This window comes from Theropithecus gelada, chromosome 1 (assembly GCF_003255815.1).
Source record: "Theropithecus gelada isolate Dixy chromosome 1, Tgel_1.0, whole genome shotgun sequence".
NCBI classification, from domain to species: domain Eukaryota; kingdom Metazoa; phylum Chordata; class Mammalia; order Primates; family Cercopithecidae; genus Theropithecus; species Theropithecus gelada.
In genome coordinates this window covers 3,499,749-3,518,821 of record NC_037668.1, presented here as the reverse complement: position 1 = coordinate 3,518,821, position 19,073 = coordinate 3,499,749, and the positions used below count along the sequence as shown (strand labels likewise).

Here is a 19,073-nt window from a genome sequence, read left to right as displayed (position 1 = left end):
GAGGGGTGTGTGTGTGTGTGTGTGTTGGAGGTTGAGGGTAGAGGGTAGAGTGCAGATGAAGCTTGGATGCAAAGCCTACAGTGTCCACAAGTATGCCCATGAGGCTTCTGCTGTGAGAGAGGCAAAGATGGGAATTCTCATGTGGAATTCCAAGGAGTCTGAGAATTTTAAATTTTCAAGTTCTGATCTTTCAAGTGGTTGCAAAGTTGTATGTGTTAATGTTGGAGCATAAGTCATATTTTAACAGCACGTTAGCTGTTTTTAATATTTAAACATGATATGCAAACTTTCATTTTCACCTTAGCTCTGGACCCCACAAATAGGAGGAACAGAACAACCTGATATCACAGGGTCAAGGACTGAACAAATGAGGCCATACTTACTGGAGCAAAATGAATTTTTTTTTAATTGTACTTCAGGGCAACAAGTCAACAGCTGCAGGAAAACAAAACCAGGTCCAATCCATGATTTAAGAGGAAGTCAGGAAAGGCTTGGAAGAGATCCAAAGGCCAGCCTGGCAAGGGGAATCCCACGTTAGAATTCCTGGGAGAGAGCAGGCCGCAGGCAGCAAGGTCACCTTGCCTGCTTCTCTGTAAGTTAATCCTGGAAACAAAAGGAAAAATATTTCAAAGCCCAACTCAGTAAACTGAGGCCTAAATCAAGTTACTAAACAATGGATGCTCAGAATTGGAAGGCTGCTACCCAATTATCTAATCAGGAGTTTTCAAATGGTTCTACGCCCTTTGCCAGGATAGTAGAGCCAGTCCTTTTTAGTTGTCCATCTGCAGTGAGCCCCAGCGCCCTGCTACTCCACCCTCTGCCCTAGAACCAATGTATCACAGCATAACTGGTTGGTCAGCAACAGCCTTCATCTGCACAGGAGGATATACAACGCACCTAGGGAACTGGGGGCCCAGGGATGGAGCAGCAGCAAAGCCACCGACCTTCAAGGTAATAGGGAGACTTGGGTAAAGGCGTATCAATAATGACCATGGGAGCTCACAAATGTCTAGACTAAGTAAGATCAACTGTGGGTGGGGAAAAAGAGCATCAGGTAGTGACTGAGATGGAAATTGTCATCAGTCAAGTGAATTGAGGGCACAGAGTCAGATTTATTGTGATTTAGAAAATTAAGACAGGCTGATGATTTTGTAACCAAGAATTGTGGTGGAGTCAATATTTATCCCTAATATATATGTAATGAAAGTCCTTAGCTCATACTATGCTCAATAAATGGTAGCCAAAATTTATTAATATTATTATTATCACTTTGAAAGTCTATGGGAAACCTATGAAAAGGGCAGAACCAGTCTAATCACTAAGAAAACATGGCAGAAGAGCCAAAGGAGTATGAGAAAGGATTAGCCCAAATATGTGAAGATGATCTCCCCCAGTCTCTTGTGCCCTGTTCTGCCCATCTCTCTGCCCACTCCCAGCTCCAGCCTGGACTGTTACCTTCACAGGGAGCCAAGGCTTCTCTTGACTGCTTGGACAAGAGGGTAAGGGCCCTGGTTGCAGGATTTGCCAGTGAAGTCATCCATGTCAATAGACCAGATCATGGCTCCTCCCAGGTTTAAATTCTTTAAGAACCGAACCTATGGGAGGCACAGGACACATAGAGATTAGAAGTGACCCCTAAATGTCCAGGACCATATCAGGTTCAGATGAGGGTCTCAGCTTAGAATACAGCGGTAGACTAACTGGTTTTCTGGAGTTAGAGACTCCCTGAGGGGTAAGATTGCTGAGGGAGAGACAGCCACCAAGTCAGCATTAGCCACCTCTCATTCTGACTTGAGTCACCACACTCAAGGTCTGGCATTTTTGGAGGCTGAGAAAACTCTCCATAATAAGGGAAGAAACTAGGAAGCCCTTAACAAGACAAGTGGCCAGGATTGTCAATTACACTCAAGCCTCCTTTTTGCCCTAACCCTGAAAGGAATGCAAATGTCTTACCAAGGTCTAAGAACTGGTAGGCTCAGGAATCTGGAGCCTCCTAGCTAGGTAATCTATGAGAAGGACTAAACAGTTTGTCCTGAGATAATTAACAAAGTAGATTACTTATACAGGCACCAATGTCTCCTTTATTCCCTCTCCCTTCTTCTTGCCTTTCTCTTCTCTCCACTCCTCACTTATCAGAATAAACTTACTTGTTCTCAACTCTTTTTTGTGTCCTTTCCAACTCGTCTACCTGTACCACAGCTGCTCATAGGTATGACATAGAGTCACTACTAGACTTGAGCTATAGAGACTGCTGGATCCCGTCCTAGAGTCTGGGGCCTCAGAAGCTTCTCTCTTTCAACATAAGAGTATTCAGGCATTTTACTACATATCCCCATTCCCCACCTAAAGGAGCATCTGCCTGTTCCAGACCCTGTTGCCCACCTACCTTGGTCTCCATACTCTCCACATCGTCATAGCCCACCCACTGGTTCCCCTTGACTGCGTAGGGAACCTGCTGATCCTGGAGCCTTGTGATCTTGGCTCCTTTCAGAAACTGGCAGATCTGGCAGAGGAAAGGGAAATGAGAGGGTCAGTAATGGGTTATTCTTGAAACTTGGTGGGGGTAGACAGGACAGTGAGCCACTAGGGACTTGGGGAAAATATCAGAACCTTTATCCCAAGGATCAGACAATGAGAGGAATGACCACATATATCATACGAAGTGGGTGGTCCAAGGTGAACCACTGGGAAGTGTCTGTGCTAAAGTCTCATCAGGAGGAGATACAGCAGCTAGAAATCAGAAAATACTTGAGTTCCAGATCAGATCCCAGCACCGACCAATAAATCTTCCAATTTCTTCATTTGCAAAATGGAAATAATTATAATAATGCTTTCAACATATCTACCTTCCAGTGTTGTTGTTAGGATCAAATGAGCTAATACACATTAAAAAAAATTTTTGAAAACAGTAAAGTGCTTTACAAATGTGAAGTATTATCCAGACCATCACCACTATTCCTCATCTTGTAGCATCTCCACTTAAATCTCATTACTCCCCCTCTGTCCCCTCCCATTCCCAATATGCCCTGTCCTGGGGCTCCCATTCTGTTATTAGCTACATTCTTTCTGTTAGCATAAGGAAGAGCTCTAAAAAAGATAAATCTTCAATTAAAAAATGCATTTCAACATCACATAGAAAATCCCTTTTGGATTACTCTTTTTGGATGAACTACATTCACACTTACTACAATGAGGGCAGAAAATGAAAGTTGAATATTTAAGCAAATATCAACCTGTCAAAGTTATAGTGGCCTAGAGTCATTATGAACTGAACAATCAAATCAAACTTTCCATGAGATGGGAAGTGCATATCTAGTGGTTGATATTATAACCCTACCAGTAGATTCTGAGCAATGACCTCTCTTCTCCCTTAAATTAAGAGTGTTATTGCTATCTACCTAGAACTACCCAAGGATGGGTCAGCCTCTCTCCCACCTCCTATCTATCAGGCACCCTGAGATTCATTGAGGACTCTCACGATGACCCATGTCCCATTCCTGTTGCCTGTTGAATTGATGATATGTCAATCATTCCTATGTGTAAGGTGAAAGGAAAAATTGAGCATTACACTGAATGGGTACCTTGGTGGGTGCCAAGTCATTCAGCATGGGCCTATGGCATGTCCACATTCACAATGAGAGGTCAGGATGGGACTCCAAAGATAGACCAGGATATAGAATGATATATTTTTTCTCTACCTGATCAAATTTCTACTCATCCTTCAAGGCCCAGCATAAACTTCTCCTCTTCCGTGGAGCCTTCCCCAGTCACACATCTCTGATCTCATGTCACTCTGCACCATTCATTGGTCATTGAATCCCATATTGTTTTACAATACCTCTCTGATTTTATTAAATATTATAGTTGTCTTGTTTTTGAACTCTTGTTTAACTAGTTATGTCTGTATTCTACATTCTTTTCACCTTGACTATAACCCCTTTAGAGACAAGGATGGATAATTACTTATTTCTAGCTTTCACAGTACCCAGTGTTTGGGATATGAGAGCGTCCAAAGAGTTTCTGTTGGTTGACCTAATGTTAGATTTATATCTTCCCCTGTGCTTTTTAAATAAATTTTCCCAGATTGGAGGGCAGAGAGAAATGATGGTATAATTAACTGAACAATTTTGTTATCCCTATGATCTATCTGACTTCCGCACAGAATTGGACACATTTGACCACTCCCTCCTTTTTGAAACACCGACTTCTCTAAGGTCTTTGGCACAGATCTGTGTGGGTTCCTCCTAACCCTCTTGTAGTTCCTTGTCAGTTACCTTAATATGTTCCCCTTCCTCTGCACATCCCTCAGGTGTAGGAGGTTCTTGGGTTTGTCTTGGGCCTCATGCACTTCTCATTGTATGGTTTGGCTTCAGGTACCACCTTTATGCTGATATTTTTGAATCTACCTCTCTAGTGCAGACTGGTCTGCTGTGATCCAAACCCATATATTCAACGACTCACATGTTATCTATATGTCCCATAGGCTCCTCACACTCAGAACGTCCAAAAACTGATCTCATGAGCAGGACCAATGTCCACTCTGTTCTCCCTCCAGTCTTCCCTATCTCCTGTAAATGGCATTGCCATTCACTTAGCTGCTCAAATCAAGAACTTGGGGTAGTCTTCCTTTTTCAATTTCTCATATCCTCCTCTGCCTGTCCCCATTCCTGGCTAGCTCCATCTCATCTTCAGAGTTCAGCTTATTTCACTTCCTCCAGAGGGCATTCCCTGACCCTCTCCCAAACCAGAGTTGGGAGATCCCTTCACATGTTGAGTAGTTCTGTGAACTTTCCCCTTCACAACACTCAGAATGCTTTACTGTGCTGTCAGATTGAAGCTGGAATATCTACCCAGACACGGCAGGGAGCTGAGGGTACAGGTGGTTTCCAGGTACCTCATAATAGGCCAGGAAGCCTGAAGACTCTGTGATGGGTCCAGCAGCTCCAGGGCCAGAGGCAGGGGCCCCCACGGTGGTTTCTGCAGAGGCCAGTGTGAAGGAGTGCCCATATGTGGGGATGCCCATGACCACCTTCTCTGAGGGCATTCCCTTGTGTATCCAGTACCCCACAGCATATTCCTAGAATGGGAAGAGAGATGGAGGCTCAGAGTGGGGAAAGAAAGGTGTCAGGCCTTTTTTAGCCTCTATTCCAAACTTCACAGAGGTGACTGCTTGGTTTCTTTTCTACATCTGAGTGTGAACAGACCAGACCTCCCCAGGACAAGAGTGCTTGTTTTAACGCACATATGCTCTTCAGCAGCAAGAGGCTTATACAGCTTTTTCTAATTTCTGAAAGGAACTAGACGGTGGATCACAAAAGAAATCAGTCAAGAAACCTAGAAAACATGAAATCAAGGTTGTCACCATCTTCCTTTCCCTTTTGAGTCAACACAAAATCCCTGTGGGATTTGTCTACACCACGGCTCATTGTGAATACTGACAAAGGTGGCTGTCAGATTCCTGGTCCATGAGGCCTCACAATGACCTTGAACCCAGTGGGAAATGTCAATGTAAAGAGTCAAACTCTGTAAAATATTGGAAGAGATTTATTCCAAGCCAAATATGAGTGACGAATGGCCCATGACACAGCTCTCAGGAGATCCCGAGGATATGTGCCCACAGTGGTCAGGTTACAGCTTGATTTCATACATTTCAGGGAAACATAAGACATCAATAAATATATGTAAGATGTACATTGGTTCACTCCAGAAATGCAGGACAACTAGAAGCTGCAGCTTCCAGGTCATAGGTGAATTCAAAGATCTTTTCATTAGCAATTGGTTGAAAGAGTTATTATCTAAAGGCCTGGAGTCAATAGAAAGGAATGTCTGGGTTATGATAAGTGGTGTAGAGACCAAGGTTTTATCATGCAGATAACGCCTCCAGGTAGCAGGCTTCCGAAAGATTAGATTGTAAATGTTTCTCATCAGACTTAGAAAGTCTGCTCTATCAGTCTTAAGGTCTCTGTGTTGATGTTAGTGCTGGTCAGCTGCGAAGCATGTCTGACACCCAACTTCCCATCATGACCTGAATTAATGTTTCAGATTAACTTTGAATGCCCTTGGCCAAGAGGAGGGATTTGTTCAGATGTTTGGGGGGCTTAGAATTTAATTTTGGTTTACAGATAGATTGGGAGGTAAGAGGTTAATTTTGGCTTTCCTGCTCTCAGAACAAAATAAAGGGTTAGAGAAGACAAAGATAGTCTCCTCATCCTTAAAGATAACTGACAGAGAGGAAGGAGTGAAGGAGGCTGATGTGACTTAGCCACGTGAAGGCCTAGAAAACCCCAACCAGAAATCATATCTAGCTCTGGACTGATCCATTTTGTAACTTTGAATATGAAGGCCTGGAAGCATGCAACACAGATATTTTTTTCTCCCAGAATTTTAGGAATATACATCCATATATATGAAACAGCCTTTGCAAAAATTGTAACTGAGAAAACTGTGACAGTGAAAGAGATCTGAGCTAACTGACTCCATGTTGCTTCTAACCTCCAAGCTGTCCTTGTTCATTCCTGGGTGTAAGCCAACTCAATTTGAGAGGAATTTAGTCTATAGTTTAGCTTTCAAACAAAGATGATTAACAGCCCTTTTTGGAAACAAACTCTCTTCTTGCCTAGACACCAGTCTGCTTTTGTAGAACTAACAAATTAGCCATGAGATTAGAAGTTATGGTTTAGGAGTCATGCGGCCAAAGGCTGCATGATTCCAAGCCTCACCAAATTGCAGCTGGGAATAGCATCACTGTTGCAAAACCTCAGATCAGTGCTTGAGATATTTTGCAGATCTTGCATTCTGATGCACCAGCTGACACCACCCAGACCCAGGAATCTGGCTCAACCAGTTCTGTGATCCCAACCAACAACAAAAGACAGCAAGAAAAACCCACTTTGAACCCTTATGATTTCATCTTCAACCTGACCAATCAGCACTCCCCACTGTCTGACCCCCCATCCACAAAATTATCCTTAAAAACCCTGATCCCTGAATTTCCAGGGAGACTGATTTGAGTAATAATAAAATTCCAGTCTCCCATACAGCCGATTCTGCATAACTTAAACTCTTTCTCTATTGCAGTTCCCCTATCTTGATAAATCAGTGGGCAAGGAAAACTCATTGGCTGGATACGTTATGTTCCAGAACAGCATCAACAACATTATTACATTACTATCTTTCTTTTTACTTTTCATTTCCCACCACCAGGACCTTCACATCACACGACCTTGAAGAGTCAATGGAATCTGACGAATTTCTGTTTCATCATCTGTGAAGTGGGAGTAACACTTCCTACCCAGCTGACCTCATGGGGTTGTTTTAAAGACAGAATTAAATAGGGAATGTAGACGGACACAGGAAGGTACAAGCTCTGTTCACCTGTGTAGATGCCAAGAAATGTATCAAAGATGGAGAATCCAGAGAAGACTGGGATGGGGGACACTCTGAGCCAGAGACAGAGCTTAGGGCACTTCAGCTATCAGCACTTCTGACATTTTCCAGATGACATTTTTTTGGTGCCTGGTCAAAGCACTTCTCCTGCACTCACTTGCTCTTGGGGCTACCAAGTTCCCTCCTGGGCTCATAGCTCTTCCTCAGTTCAAGACAGAAGTAACTCTAGACATGCTGGACTCTCCCCGGCCCCACTCCCACAGCCAGTACCCCTGCAGTTCCACTGGCCTACTCACCACATTGTAGTAGGAGCTTGGCCCTCTGTCCTGCCACCCCTTGCTCAGAGGGCTGTTGTGGCCAGTGATAAGGGGCTTTTCCCAAGACCCATGGAAGTCAAATGATAGGAGGTTGATGAAATCCACATCTCTAAAGTGCCAAAAGCAAAGGGAGAAATTTTGTGAAGAGCAGTGGTAGAAACAATTGTTAAGTGATTGTTTTAGCTTTGAATGATGCTGCTAGAAGGACTGAAAGTCTCTGTAAAGTTGTTCCTGGCTGCATGACGCAGGGTTAGGACAGTGACCTTCCCTCTCCTCCTTCTCCCCTCATCCCTCAAACATGCGATGCATCATTTGCATGGACCAAATTGGAAGCAGAGGGATGGAAAGTTGCTCTGATGTACTCACTTTGCCAGTTTCTCAACTTGATAGCTGTTATCAATCATTTGCCTCCCGGCAGATACACCTGCAGTCAAGAGAAGCCTTTCCTTGGTGGATTTTGTGAAGTCCTTCTGAAAGGCTTCTGCTAACTCCTAGGAAAAACAAGGAAACAAGGTGTTAGATTCCCCTTCCCCGAGTACAGCACTAAGCTTCTTGCCTGGGATCTATGAGGTTTAGAACCACATTAGATGGAAAAGATCAGCCGTTTCCTCTCCATCCCATATGGGGATGCCTTGTGCCTGTATCGGCTCAGGAAGTTTCCACATTAGGCAGGAGGACCCCAACCTCACTGTACCCAGGAAATAATCATCTTGGTTTCTACCTGACAGATTTTCGGATCTATCTGATAGATCTTCTATGAGGCTACCTCAGTACCCAGGAAATCCTATGGCTACACACTCTTTTATATGGATGTTGCTTTATTTTGATGTTCTTCATCAAAAAGAAGAACATCAAAATAAATATACAAGGGGGTTCCATTGTTTCATATTGTTCCTGCCTTAAAATAGGAACAGGGGCTTTTCTGTCATCAGTGGGGGCTTCAGAAAGCCTGGGGTTGTGTCTTCCCGCCACACTCAGTCTCTTCCTTATGTCTCCCAATGTGGCTGTGGATTCTGGAGGTCAGAGTACTGAGTACACCACGGCATCTGACTTACATGAATCAACAGAGTGAAATGAGTGTTTTCTTTCTGATCTGGGTAGATCCAGCTTACATCCAGTCCATCAAAGTTATGGTTCCTCAGAAACAGGATTACAGAGTTAACGAATTCCAAGCGTGACGTAGAAGAATCCACCATGGGGTGGAACCTGGAAAGAAGCAATACAAGTGTCTTTTTGGAAAGAACAAGTAACATCTGTGGTGTAACACATTTTTCACAGAAATCCTGAGCAGTCTTCTCTTCCCCAATATTCACGTACAATTTGTCTATTCTAATGCTTTTGCTTTTTGGAACAGATGAGAGAAGAAGGATTGTTGGGCCAGAATGTTGATCCGGCCAGGTAAAGGAAGACTGGGTTCTCTGCAGATCTTCCTGAGGGTAACGGAGCTGCCTTTGACAAAGACTCTTGCCTTGACCAAACTTTAGGTAGGCTTCTCTGAGCCCTCTTCTCAACTGGACCTCAACCTTGGGCTTCTGTGTCTGTCTTTGCCGTGTCTGATTCTAGCAAAAGTCCTGCTAGGTCAGTTTGGTGAGAAACCCCCACCCCTGGCACCTGATCACTCACCCCATGCCATCCCCCAGGTGATATCTCATCACTCTGGCATCCTTTGGTAGGACAGGAATCCTGTTGAATCAATTTAGCAAGAATCCCCCTAGCCCTGATGTTTCCTCTTTATGATTTTCCATCCACTGATTTCCCCCAGTGTGCTCTTTGGCTGTATTTCCTCACTTGCCTTTGCTGCCTTTGGAATAGAACCCAGTACCATACTGAGGTCTTTTTCCCCCATTGCAATATTTCCTGAATAAAATCTGTTTTACTGCTTAAATGCTGTCCAGCTTTGGTTTTCTTCAACACTTTACACCCTTGGAAAAGCAGTTTGCAATGTGGTGGGCTTAGGATCAGGAGAGCTAGATTGAAGTCCCAGGTCAGAGTCCTTTCTGATGGCCACTTTGTCATTAACCCGCTCTCAGGGTTCCAGTCTGGCCACCTCTAAATTGAGACTGAGGGTATTAATCCTGCTTCATGTGCCTCAAGGGGGTAACAATTAGGGAAGTTCCAAGAAAAAGGACTGGACTCCAGTGAATTCATGGTCCCCAAACAAGCATCCCATCCACAAATAGGCAATGCAGATCTCCCCACCCCCAGGATTTCTGATGAAAACAGGACTTGAAATCAGCAGCTCCTCAAGGGCTTCATCTGAACTAGAATTCTGAAGCCATGAAATTGATTCTCAGATGCCCATACCAAGGGCACCAAGAGCATTTAAAACCCAAAGCTGTAGATGAGATACTGGTATTTTCCTGGGGACATAACCTTTAAGTCATGTCACTTTTCACCTCTTACAATACCTCCCACCCCCAGGCTTTCTTAGAGCCTTGAATTAATTTTGTTTTATTCAATATTAAATTGAGATTTTGATTCCTGCATGTATCTCATCTTCGAAGTGGAAGAGATAGCAAGAAACTGGCCTGGTATCAGGAAACCGTGGTGGAAAAAGGTTTCTAGCTTTTCTCTTGCATTTGAAAGTGCTTACAATAATTAGAAAGCCATTGCACCTGAGCCTCTGGGCAGATGCCTCCAATTTTAGGAGACATGCCCATTCAATAGAAATTTACTAATTTGTTCCTTAGAAGCAAGTTTGTGTGTTACACATATGTAATTATTCTGCACAGCACCTGGCACAAAGTCTGGCATTTATCTAATAATAACAACAATAATCATATAACAATGATTACCGCAACCATTGAGCCCTTATTGCACATGGGCACTATGCTAGACAGTTTGCTTGCATTGCCTGCCTCTACAACATCACCCTGAGGTAAATTATGTTATTATTTTTATTGTATAGTTAAAGAAAACTGCGGCATGCAGACATTAAAGAACTTGACAGAAGTCACACAGCTTGCATGCGTCTGAAGGGAAATCCAAACCAAATATATCTATCTCCAAAGTTCTACTTTTAACCACTAAACTGGTAAGCAATTATTTACTGAATGAATGAATGAATGCAAGAATGAATGAATAAATGAAGACATTTTTATTTGCATCAACACCTAAGCAAGTATTAGGAAAGGAAGAGAATTTGAGAATTAGAAGGATGGGTGCCATGGAAGCCCATTCATATTGAAGGGTGTTCATGGAGGGGTTAACACAGAACCAAAAAAGTTAGGTAGCCTGATCTTTCTTCCTTCTTTCCGTGTGCAGAAATCTCCATAGGTCTTCTAACACTGCTTCTTCTCTCTGCCTACTCTGGCTGTAACAGTACTGACAGGTTTCACAAGTTGTACTATCAGACTTCTGTAAAAACTCCAAGACTCTCCTAGCCGAGTTTAAGATCTCTGGACTTTTTAAGATGTTAACACTTTAAATAATAAAGCAGAAGAAATTCAAAATTAGATAAACTGTAGTTGAAGATTGAAAAAATGTGATATTTATCCTTACGTGTTTTCATTTAGCTCGTGATGTGAGTGGGATATCATTTTCATGTGAGTAGAAAATATTACTTCGAATGTGTGCTTTGTATCAATGGTTATTTTGGTTTTAAGCAAAGCAGAACCGATTGTCTCCTCTGCTGCTCTGATGGTGCTCAGGCCATTTGGCTGCGAAGCCATGATCCCAGACATGGTAGTCCACTGACTGCCATGGTCCAAGGCGGGGCTTCTAAGCAGAAGCAGCCCATCCAAACCATCCCAGGGTGCAAAGTCAAACTCTCAAGTAATTTAAAATAATTTGCACTTTCCAATTGAAACTATCTCTATAATCCATAAAGGGAAAAACATTCATGCAAATAATTAAGAATTTTCTGAGTATTGTTCATGGCCCACTTTCAAGCCTTGAGTGTCTGGGCTTGTATTAAGCTCCAGAAGAATTCCTTCAAACACCCCAGGAAATCTAGTGCTGCACCTCTTCTTGTGATAAAACTCAGATCAGTTTTGCAGCTGGCCAAGGGAAGACCTCTTAAAGCCTAGTTTAATATCTCTTCTCAGGAGGAAGAAAAGTGGTGATGATCAAAAATTACATCGGGAAATGAACAAAAAATAAAGATGTAGTCTTACCCTTTGGAACCAAACAGGTACCCTCCAATGGACAAGAGAATTTTCAGTTTGGGATTCCTGAAGCAGAAGAATAAGATGATTATTTATTTTCTGGCTGCCAGGGAAGCCTTTGTCTAAAGAACAGAGTTCTTAAGTGTAGAGAATATGGACAATTAGGGCCTGGCTGTTTGAACCAAAGTGAAGTTCAGTGAAGGGATGAAGCAGTGGTGAGAACAGTTAGGATCAGAAATACACCCAGAGAAATACAGAGGAATGAATGAATGAATGAATGAATGAGACAGTAGGTCTTAGGCCCAGCTTAAAACCAGCTTCCCTCCTCTAAAATCCATGCCGGATGCTTCTACCCTCATCTTACTGACTTGTTTTTGAGACTGTTGATGGTCTGGTAGAGCATCACTTCATTCTTGTCCTTGATGATAACCTTGTTGTTCTCGATGCTGGCGAATGAGTAGATGAGGTGAGAGCATAGGAAGGGGTCAACATTCTCAGGGGTGAATTTTCCTGGTTCCTGCCGGTCCTGGGACCAGTTGGTAAAGTAGCAAACCAGTTTGTAGGCAGATCCTGGAGTGGAGTGAAGAGAGCCAATGAGACTCTAGTGCTATTGCCTTAGAGCCCAGAAAGCCACAACTTTCTCCCCAAGACAGCCATTGTATCATTTGCTCATTCTGCCAGAGCCTCTGAGGGCCATTCAGCCTGGGCCTTTAGTGCTGGCTCTTGAGTACCCAGACCCCAGTTAAGAAATACACTGAGGCTGGGCACAGTGGCTCACACCTCTTATCCCAGTATTTTGGGAGGCTGAGGCAGGAGGATTGCTTGAGCCCAGGAGTTTAAGACCAGCCCTGGCAGCATAGAGAAACCCCATCTCTACAAAAAATTTTTAAAAATTTAGCCGGGTGTAGTGGTACATGCCTGTAGTCTCAGCTACTCCGGAGGCTGAGGTTGGAGGATTGCTTGAGTCTAGGAGGTCCAGGCTGCAGTGAGCCATGGTCACACCACTGCACTCCAGCCTGGACCACACAGTAAGACCCTGTCTCAAAAAAATTAAAAAAAATAAAATACATTGAGAGACAGAAATACCATCAACATATGAAACACCCATGGAGCACTAAGATTCAGTGTGTATGGATGGATGGATGACACAGATCAGTAGAGAAACAGATAATACAAACATTGTGTATGTTTGTATTCACACACACACACACACACACACACATATTGAGGCCAGGTATGGGGGAGGGGTGAGAGAGAGAGTGGCTCAAAAAGAACTAGAAGAAGGGATACACAAAATGAAACAGAGAACAAAAACTCTGTCATAAATATGTCAGTGGCAGAACCGGAGAGCGTAACCAAGAGAAAAAGCATGTAGCAGAAAAAGAAACTGGACATCAAAAATGAAAGCACCCAACCAAGCCAGGAGATCCAGGCGGTAGTGACTGACTACTTACCTCCCTGGAGAAGCAGCAAGACCACTACACCTGCAATAGATGGGTGGAAAGAGAAATCTGTTGAGCCAAACCTGGTTCTGCTGTACCAGATAATGGCCGTGAAAATGTGGGTGTGCTCACATACAAGATAGAGCCACACTTCATCTGGGCTCCCCAGCCACAGCTGTTGTGGTTTCTTTACAGGACCTTGAGGTTCCCCAGCCCTGGGGTGCCTTGTGTCTCTACATTCCTAGGCAGAAACATTTTCCAAGCTGGGAATTTATTTTTTCATTCATTTATCCAACAAAGTTCTATTGAATCTTATGCTCTGTGCTAAGTATTGCACTGGGGAAATTACAATGCAGTTAATGCCTTCCCTGCACTCAAGGAGCTCACAGTCTAGTCTGGAGCTGAATAAAGGTAGGGTAACCATATAGTTTATTGCCCAATGAGACCCTTCAAAGAGTGAAAAGGAGCATTATTAATAATTTCCCTGGGACGATAACTTAACCAGAACTCTTTCAGGCAAAATGAGATGGTCACCCTATGTAAAAACAATTAATTCTTACAACAAGGTAAGCGGTGTGAGCTGGTCCTGGTGGTGCTTTAAACTTACATGTTTGAGATTATGCCCAGTCTCTTCTCCATAGGACATCTACCCTTGGAAGACTGGTGAGATTATTCTATACTTAACACATCCTCCTAAAGGAAAGAAAGAGTAGACCCCTGGATCCTAGAAACTTTGCCCCATGGACAAGATTCCTGGAACTGCAGTTCCCCTAGCCTGGGGATATTGTCCACTCCGAAACCCCTAGAGGTCTGAAAGTGAAGGAAAGGGGCAGCCAAAAAGGAGAGAAAACTTTCAATGACACAGCTGCTGGAGCTGATTCCTCCCCTGCAGAGCTTAGGGCTGGAAAACAGGGCTCTACTGTTCTCTCCTGATGATTCACATGTTTTTTTAGGCAGGGAAGTTAGGCCCTGGCTCTCCACACACTCACTATGTAAATGGTCAGAGAAATTCTGTTTGGCACATCCACTGTCAGGTCAGCCTCCAGGCCCTTCTCCAAAGTGTGGCCTCCCTACTGTCTACCCTGTCAAGGGTGGGTCCAGGGCTAAGCTGAGTTCAACAGGGAACCCAAAAGGCTCTTGCCAAGTGGGTGCTTCATGGCTTGAGAGGGTAAGACAAGGTGAAAGAGGTATGGACACAAAGAAATGATTTCTTTCCTCCAGCAGACATATTCCCTACCCTCCCTTCGCCTCCTGGTAAACGTCCCTCGTTCACTCATAGCCCTGTTTAGCCTCATCCCCACTCTCATCCCAATTCCCGGCCATCACAAAAGCCAGAGTTTTGGATCAGAACTTTAGAGTTGAAAGGGAGAGTTCAGAAAACATTTAATTCAATAAATCATTCTGCGATGAGAAATGTGAAGCTCTCCAAAAGTTGTGACCCATGAAAGATGTGACTCCCAATACGATGCTCATACACTAAGAGACTAAGAAAACTTGGCCTCTTTCCTGTCTTAGCTCCAGTTCTAATGTGGACAAGAAGCACCTCTGTGCAAACTGAGAACATCCTGCCAGTGCAAAGAGCTCCAGCTACTGCTGCCTTCTTGCCCATTCAGGAAAGATCAGCTCGTTCCCCTACGACAGTTGCATTGGCCTGAAATTTTTTGACACTAAGGTCAACAGAAAGACTGAAATCCCATGAAAGGAGGAAGATCACTTCTTCTACAGACCTGTTACCTCTTTCTTCCTCAACAACTTTCCTGCTGAATTATCAACCCGATGCTCACCTGCCCAGAGAGACTTCTGTTCCATGGTGATTGCTCCCATATCCTCGACCAGCTTCTTCTGGGATGCACATTCTCTAGGTCTTTTATCCACTGAGGTTTCGACAGCCTGCCCTACATGAAAGCAGCAAGAAGTCCAGGGACTTCCCCTGGCAGACTTGTGAAACTTCTCGGAAACAAAGCCCAGATTTGAGCAATGCCAACTCTGACCTGCCAGAAATTAGTTGCTGTGAAGACAGCTGCTGAAGAGTCCTTTTCATCTAGTTTCACCTAAAAGGGACCTGGTCCTGGAGAAGGGAAGGAGGTGATACTCAGGCTCTGCCTCCTGGTATCACCCTCAGCCCTGAATCTCCTTCCTCATCATCCCAGTCTGTCTCCTTCTTCTTGCCCCCACCTCTCTCTGTGCTCACACCACCTCTGGCCTGCTTATTGTTTTTTAGAAACAGGGTCTTGCTCTTGCTCTATCACCCCAGCTGGAGTGCAGTGGCACAATCATGGCTCACTGCAGCCTCAACCTCCCAGTCTCAAAGGATCTTCCCAGCTTAGCCTCCAGAGTAGCTGGAACCACAGGCATGCACCACTACACCTTGCTAATTAAAAAAAAAAAAAAAAAAAAAAAAAAAAATTTGGAGATAGGGTCTCACTACATTACCCAGGCTGGTCTTGAATTCCTGGGCTCAAGTGACCCTCCTGCCTTGGCCTCCTAAAGTGCTGAGATTACAGGCGCGAGCCACCGCACCCGACAACAGCTATTGTTTACCAGGCACCTCCAATGACACCTTCTCTGTAGCTCTTCCCACTTCCCCCTGAGCCAAGACTAGCTGGCACCTCTGCCTACAGTGCATTCTATTTCCTTTCATTTCTTCACACTGTATCATGATGTATTGGTGTCTATGTCTGTCTCCACTGTGCAAGTACAAGAAGTATGCGAAGGAAAAGTTAGCCAGGCGTAGTGGCACATGTTGATAATCCCAGCTGCTTGGGAGGCTGAGGTGGGAGGATCACCTGAGTGAGCCCCAGAGGGTGGGGTTATGGTGAGCTGCGATCACACCACCGCAGTGCATCCTGGGCAACAGAGCAAGACTCTATCTCAAAAAAAAAAAAAAAAGAAAAGAAAGAATTATGTGAAACTCAAAAAGAAAAACCTCAACAAATGTTTGTTCAGGATCTTGCCTTAACCTGTGAGAATGGACTTGCACTCCAGATTCAAAGGCTCAGATCCTCAGGGCCTTGCACATCTTCTCCCTGCCTATCTCCCAGGGCCTTTTTCATAACTGGCTCCTCGGTGCAACCCAAAATGTACATGTTGAAGCCCTAAGTCCCAGTGTGATGGTCTATGGAGAAAGGGCATTGGGGTAATCAGATCATGAGGGTAGAGTCCTCATGAATGGGATTAGTACTCTTACAAAACTAGACACAAAAGAGATTATCTCTGTTTTCCATGTGAGTATGCAGCGAGTAGGCGGCTCTCAGCAGGTCAGGAAGAGGACCATCGCCAGACACCTCATCTGTGTGCAACTTGGTTTTAAACTTCCCCACCTTCACACTGTGAGAAATAGACGTTTGTTGTTTAAGCCACCCAGTCTGTGGTATTTTGTTATAGCTGCCTGAACCTACCTACTCAGTTCTCAAGGGCTCCAGAAGCCTGCAGAACCTTCAGTGTGAAAATACCTCAGCTCAGCTTACTGAGAGGGTGCCAATTTTTTCTTGTTTCTTTGTTGATAACAAAATATAGTATGGGTTCATACTAAACTTCTTATGCATACCAATGTATCCATTCTTCTTTCAAATTTAAAATGAGGTTTAAGAAAGCACTCATGGTCCAGCCTGGGTGACAGAGCAAGACTCCGTCTAAAGAAAAAGCAAGCACTCATGGCATTCTTTGTTAGTTTGAACTGTGATCTTTTCATCTTATGGTAGGTATTTCCTGCCCTGCTGAAGGAGGTAAATGTAGCATTTTACAAGTGTGCCTGTGCATTCACTCTCGCTGGCATTGCTTTGCAGGCGTCTATCTCTGTACTTCAATCAGATGATCAGATTGGCACTCAGAGTACAGTAAAGAAAGGCATTAACGTTTTATCTCTGCTTTCCTGACATTACGACTTATTATGTTGGTGAATGGAGAGATGTATCTTTTTTATCCTGACATTTTAATTCTAGAAAATGATAACCCAGGACTAAAAGAGAAAACTTAGTCAATCAGATTTTGACTTTCATGGTCAAGGTCATGGCAATTATTTGCAAATTTTTTCTTAAACAAGTTTCCTTCCAGGCTTAAGCCGTGGATTCTCTCCTAAGCAAGGTCTTCATCTGCTCCAGTGCCCATTCCAACTGAAAACCTAACTTGGAGACATTCCTTACTAGACTCCTAATCTTTCAAAGTCACAAGAGACATTACTATGTTCTAAACTCAAACCCCACCGTGGAAGAGGAAGATAATGTGGGGCGGGGGGGGGGGCGGGGAGTTGGAGCCCAAGGAGGAAAAATGGCTTTCAGTCCTTCAGCACCCAACAAGTACAGCAAACACTTACGGAAAAATCTATACCTTGTAAAGAACTAGTGAGAGCTTGTAGAGTCCCTATTTGATCTGCCTCAAGAAACTTGTACTCTGGGGAGGGGGGAGGGGGGAGGGATGGCATTGGGAGTTATACATGATGTAAATGACGAGTTGATGGGTGCTGATGAGTTGATGGCTGCAGCACACCAACATGGCACAAGTATACATATGTAACAAACCTGCACATTATGCACAGGTACCCTAGAACTCAAAGTATAACAATAAAAATAAAAAAAAAAAAGAAAGAAAAAAAAAAAGAAACTTGTACTCTACTTGGGGAGGCAAATGTATAAATACAGGAAAATATAACATTATGGGGAATGAAGTATGTGCTAAATAAAGCATCCACCCTTAAAATGTATAAAAGAAAATTAATTTAAAAAAATAATGGAGTGTTTACTCTTTGTCAGTCACTGTATAAATTTATACAGTAAACCAAATATGAACCAAATATAATTTGATTCCAGCTTTCTAATGACTTATGTGTTTAGTAGGGGAGACAAACATATAAACAAATTATTCCTTTTTTCCTCATACTTGAAATTTAAAAAATTAGGCCGGCCACGGGGGCTCACGCCTGTAATCCCAGCACTTTGGGAGGCCGAGGCAGGCAGATCACCTAAGGTCAGTAGTTCGAGACCAGCCTGACCAACATGGAGAAACCCTGTATCTACCAAAAATACAAAAAATTAGCTAGGCATGGTGGCACATGCCTGTAATCCCAGCTACTTGGGAGGCTGAGGCAGGAGAATCGCTTGAACCTAAGAGGCGGAGGTTGCAGTGAGCCGAGATTGCGTCATTGCACTCTAGCCTAGGCAACAAGAGCGAAACTCTGTCTCAAAAAGAAATTTGAAAAATTTAATTGTAGCAAATTTACATTGCAGCAAAACCCTAAGGATATTAAAATATATAAAGCAGAAAATGAAAGTACCTATTCATTCTCTAAAGAAACTACCGTTAACAATTTTGGTATGTATCATCCCTAACTCCCTTCTCTCTCTCTCTTTCTCTCTCTCTCTCTCCTCTTTCTTGACACACACATACACACACACACACACTCTCTCTCTCTCTTTCTCCCCCACCCTCAACAATTTATGGCAAAGCATCCTTTCACATCATCAAAATAGAGAATATCAATTTATATGTGATTTTCAATGACTATATCTCCCATTGATGAATATTTCAGTTGTTTCCAAATTTCACAGTCACAGATAATTCTGCAACGAGATGATTTTGTATAAAAGACATCCATTTACTATTTTTATACTACATTTCAAACTGTGCTTCAGCATGTACTCCTTCCAAATACATATGGGTCATGCTTATTACCCCCATTCTAGTAAACAATAAATAATGAGTATTATCAGTCTATCTTTTATATTAAAATTATGCCTTCTTATTTTAATTTATGTTAAAACTAAAGGTGGGACAACGTTTTAATGTATACATTTATTGGCCAATACTTTTTCTCCTTCTCTGAGTTG

At 43.3% G+C, this 19,073-nt stretch overlaps 1 protein-coding gene across 2 annotated transcripts; it reads right to left on the bottom strand.

The window, feature by feature from the left end:
• Positions 1–379: 379 nt before the first annotated feature.
• On the bottom strand, positions 380–15,189 carry CHI3L2 (chitinase 3 like 2). 2 transcript variants are annotated; one of them, XM_025357323.1, is made up of 11 exons: positions 15,036–15,138; positions 13,264–13,293; positions 12,178–12,379; positions 11,819–11,875; positions 8,759–8,909; positions 8,070–8,194; positions 7,683–7,812; positions 4,895–5,077; positions 2,387–2,503; positions 1,456–1,595; positions 380–603 (listed from the first exon to the last, which is right to left on the bottom strand). In XM_025357323.1, the coding sequence occupies exons 1-10, from the start codon at positions 15,073–15,075 to the stop codon at positions 1,458–1,460; spliced, it is 1,173 nt and encodes a 390-aa protein (XP_025213108.1). In that variant the 5' UTR covers positions 15,076–15,138; the 3' UTR covers positions 380–603; positions 1,456–1,457. The 2 variants fall into 2 exon arrangements, with proteins under 2 accessions (XP_025213108.1, XP_025213119.1); XM_025357334.1 differs by lacking the exon at positions 13,264–13,293 and having other exon boundaries at positions 15,036–15,189.
• Positions 15,190–19,073: the final 3,884 nt, after the last annotated feature.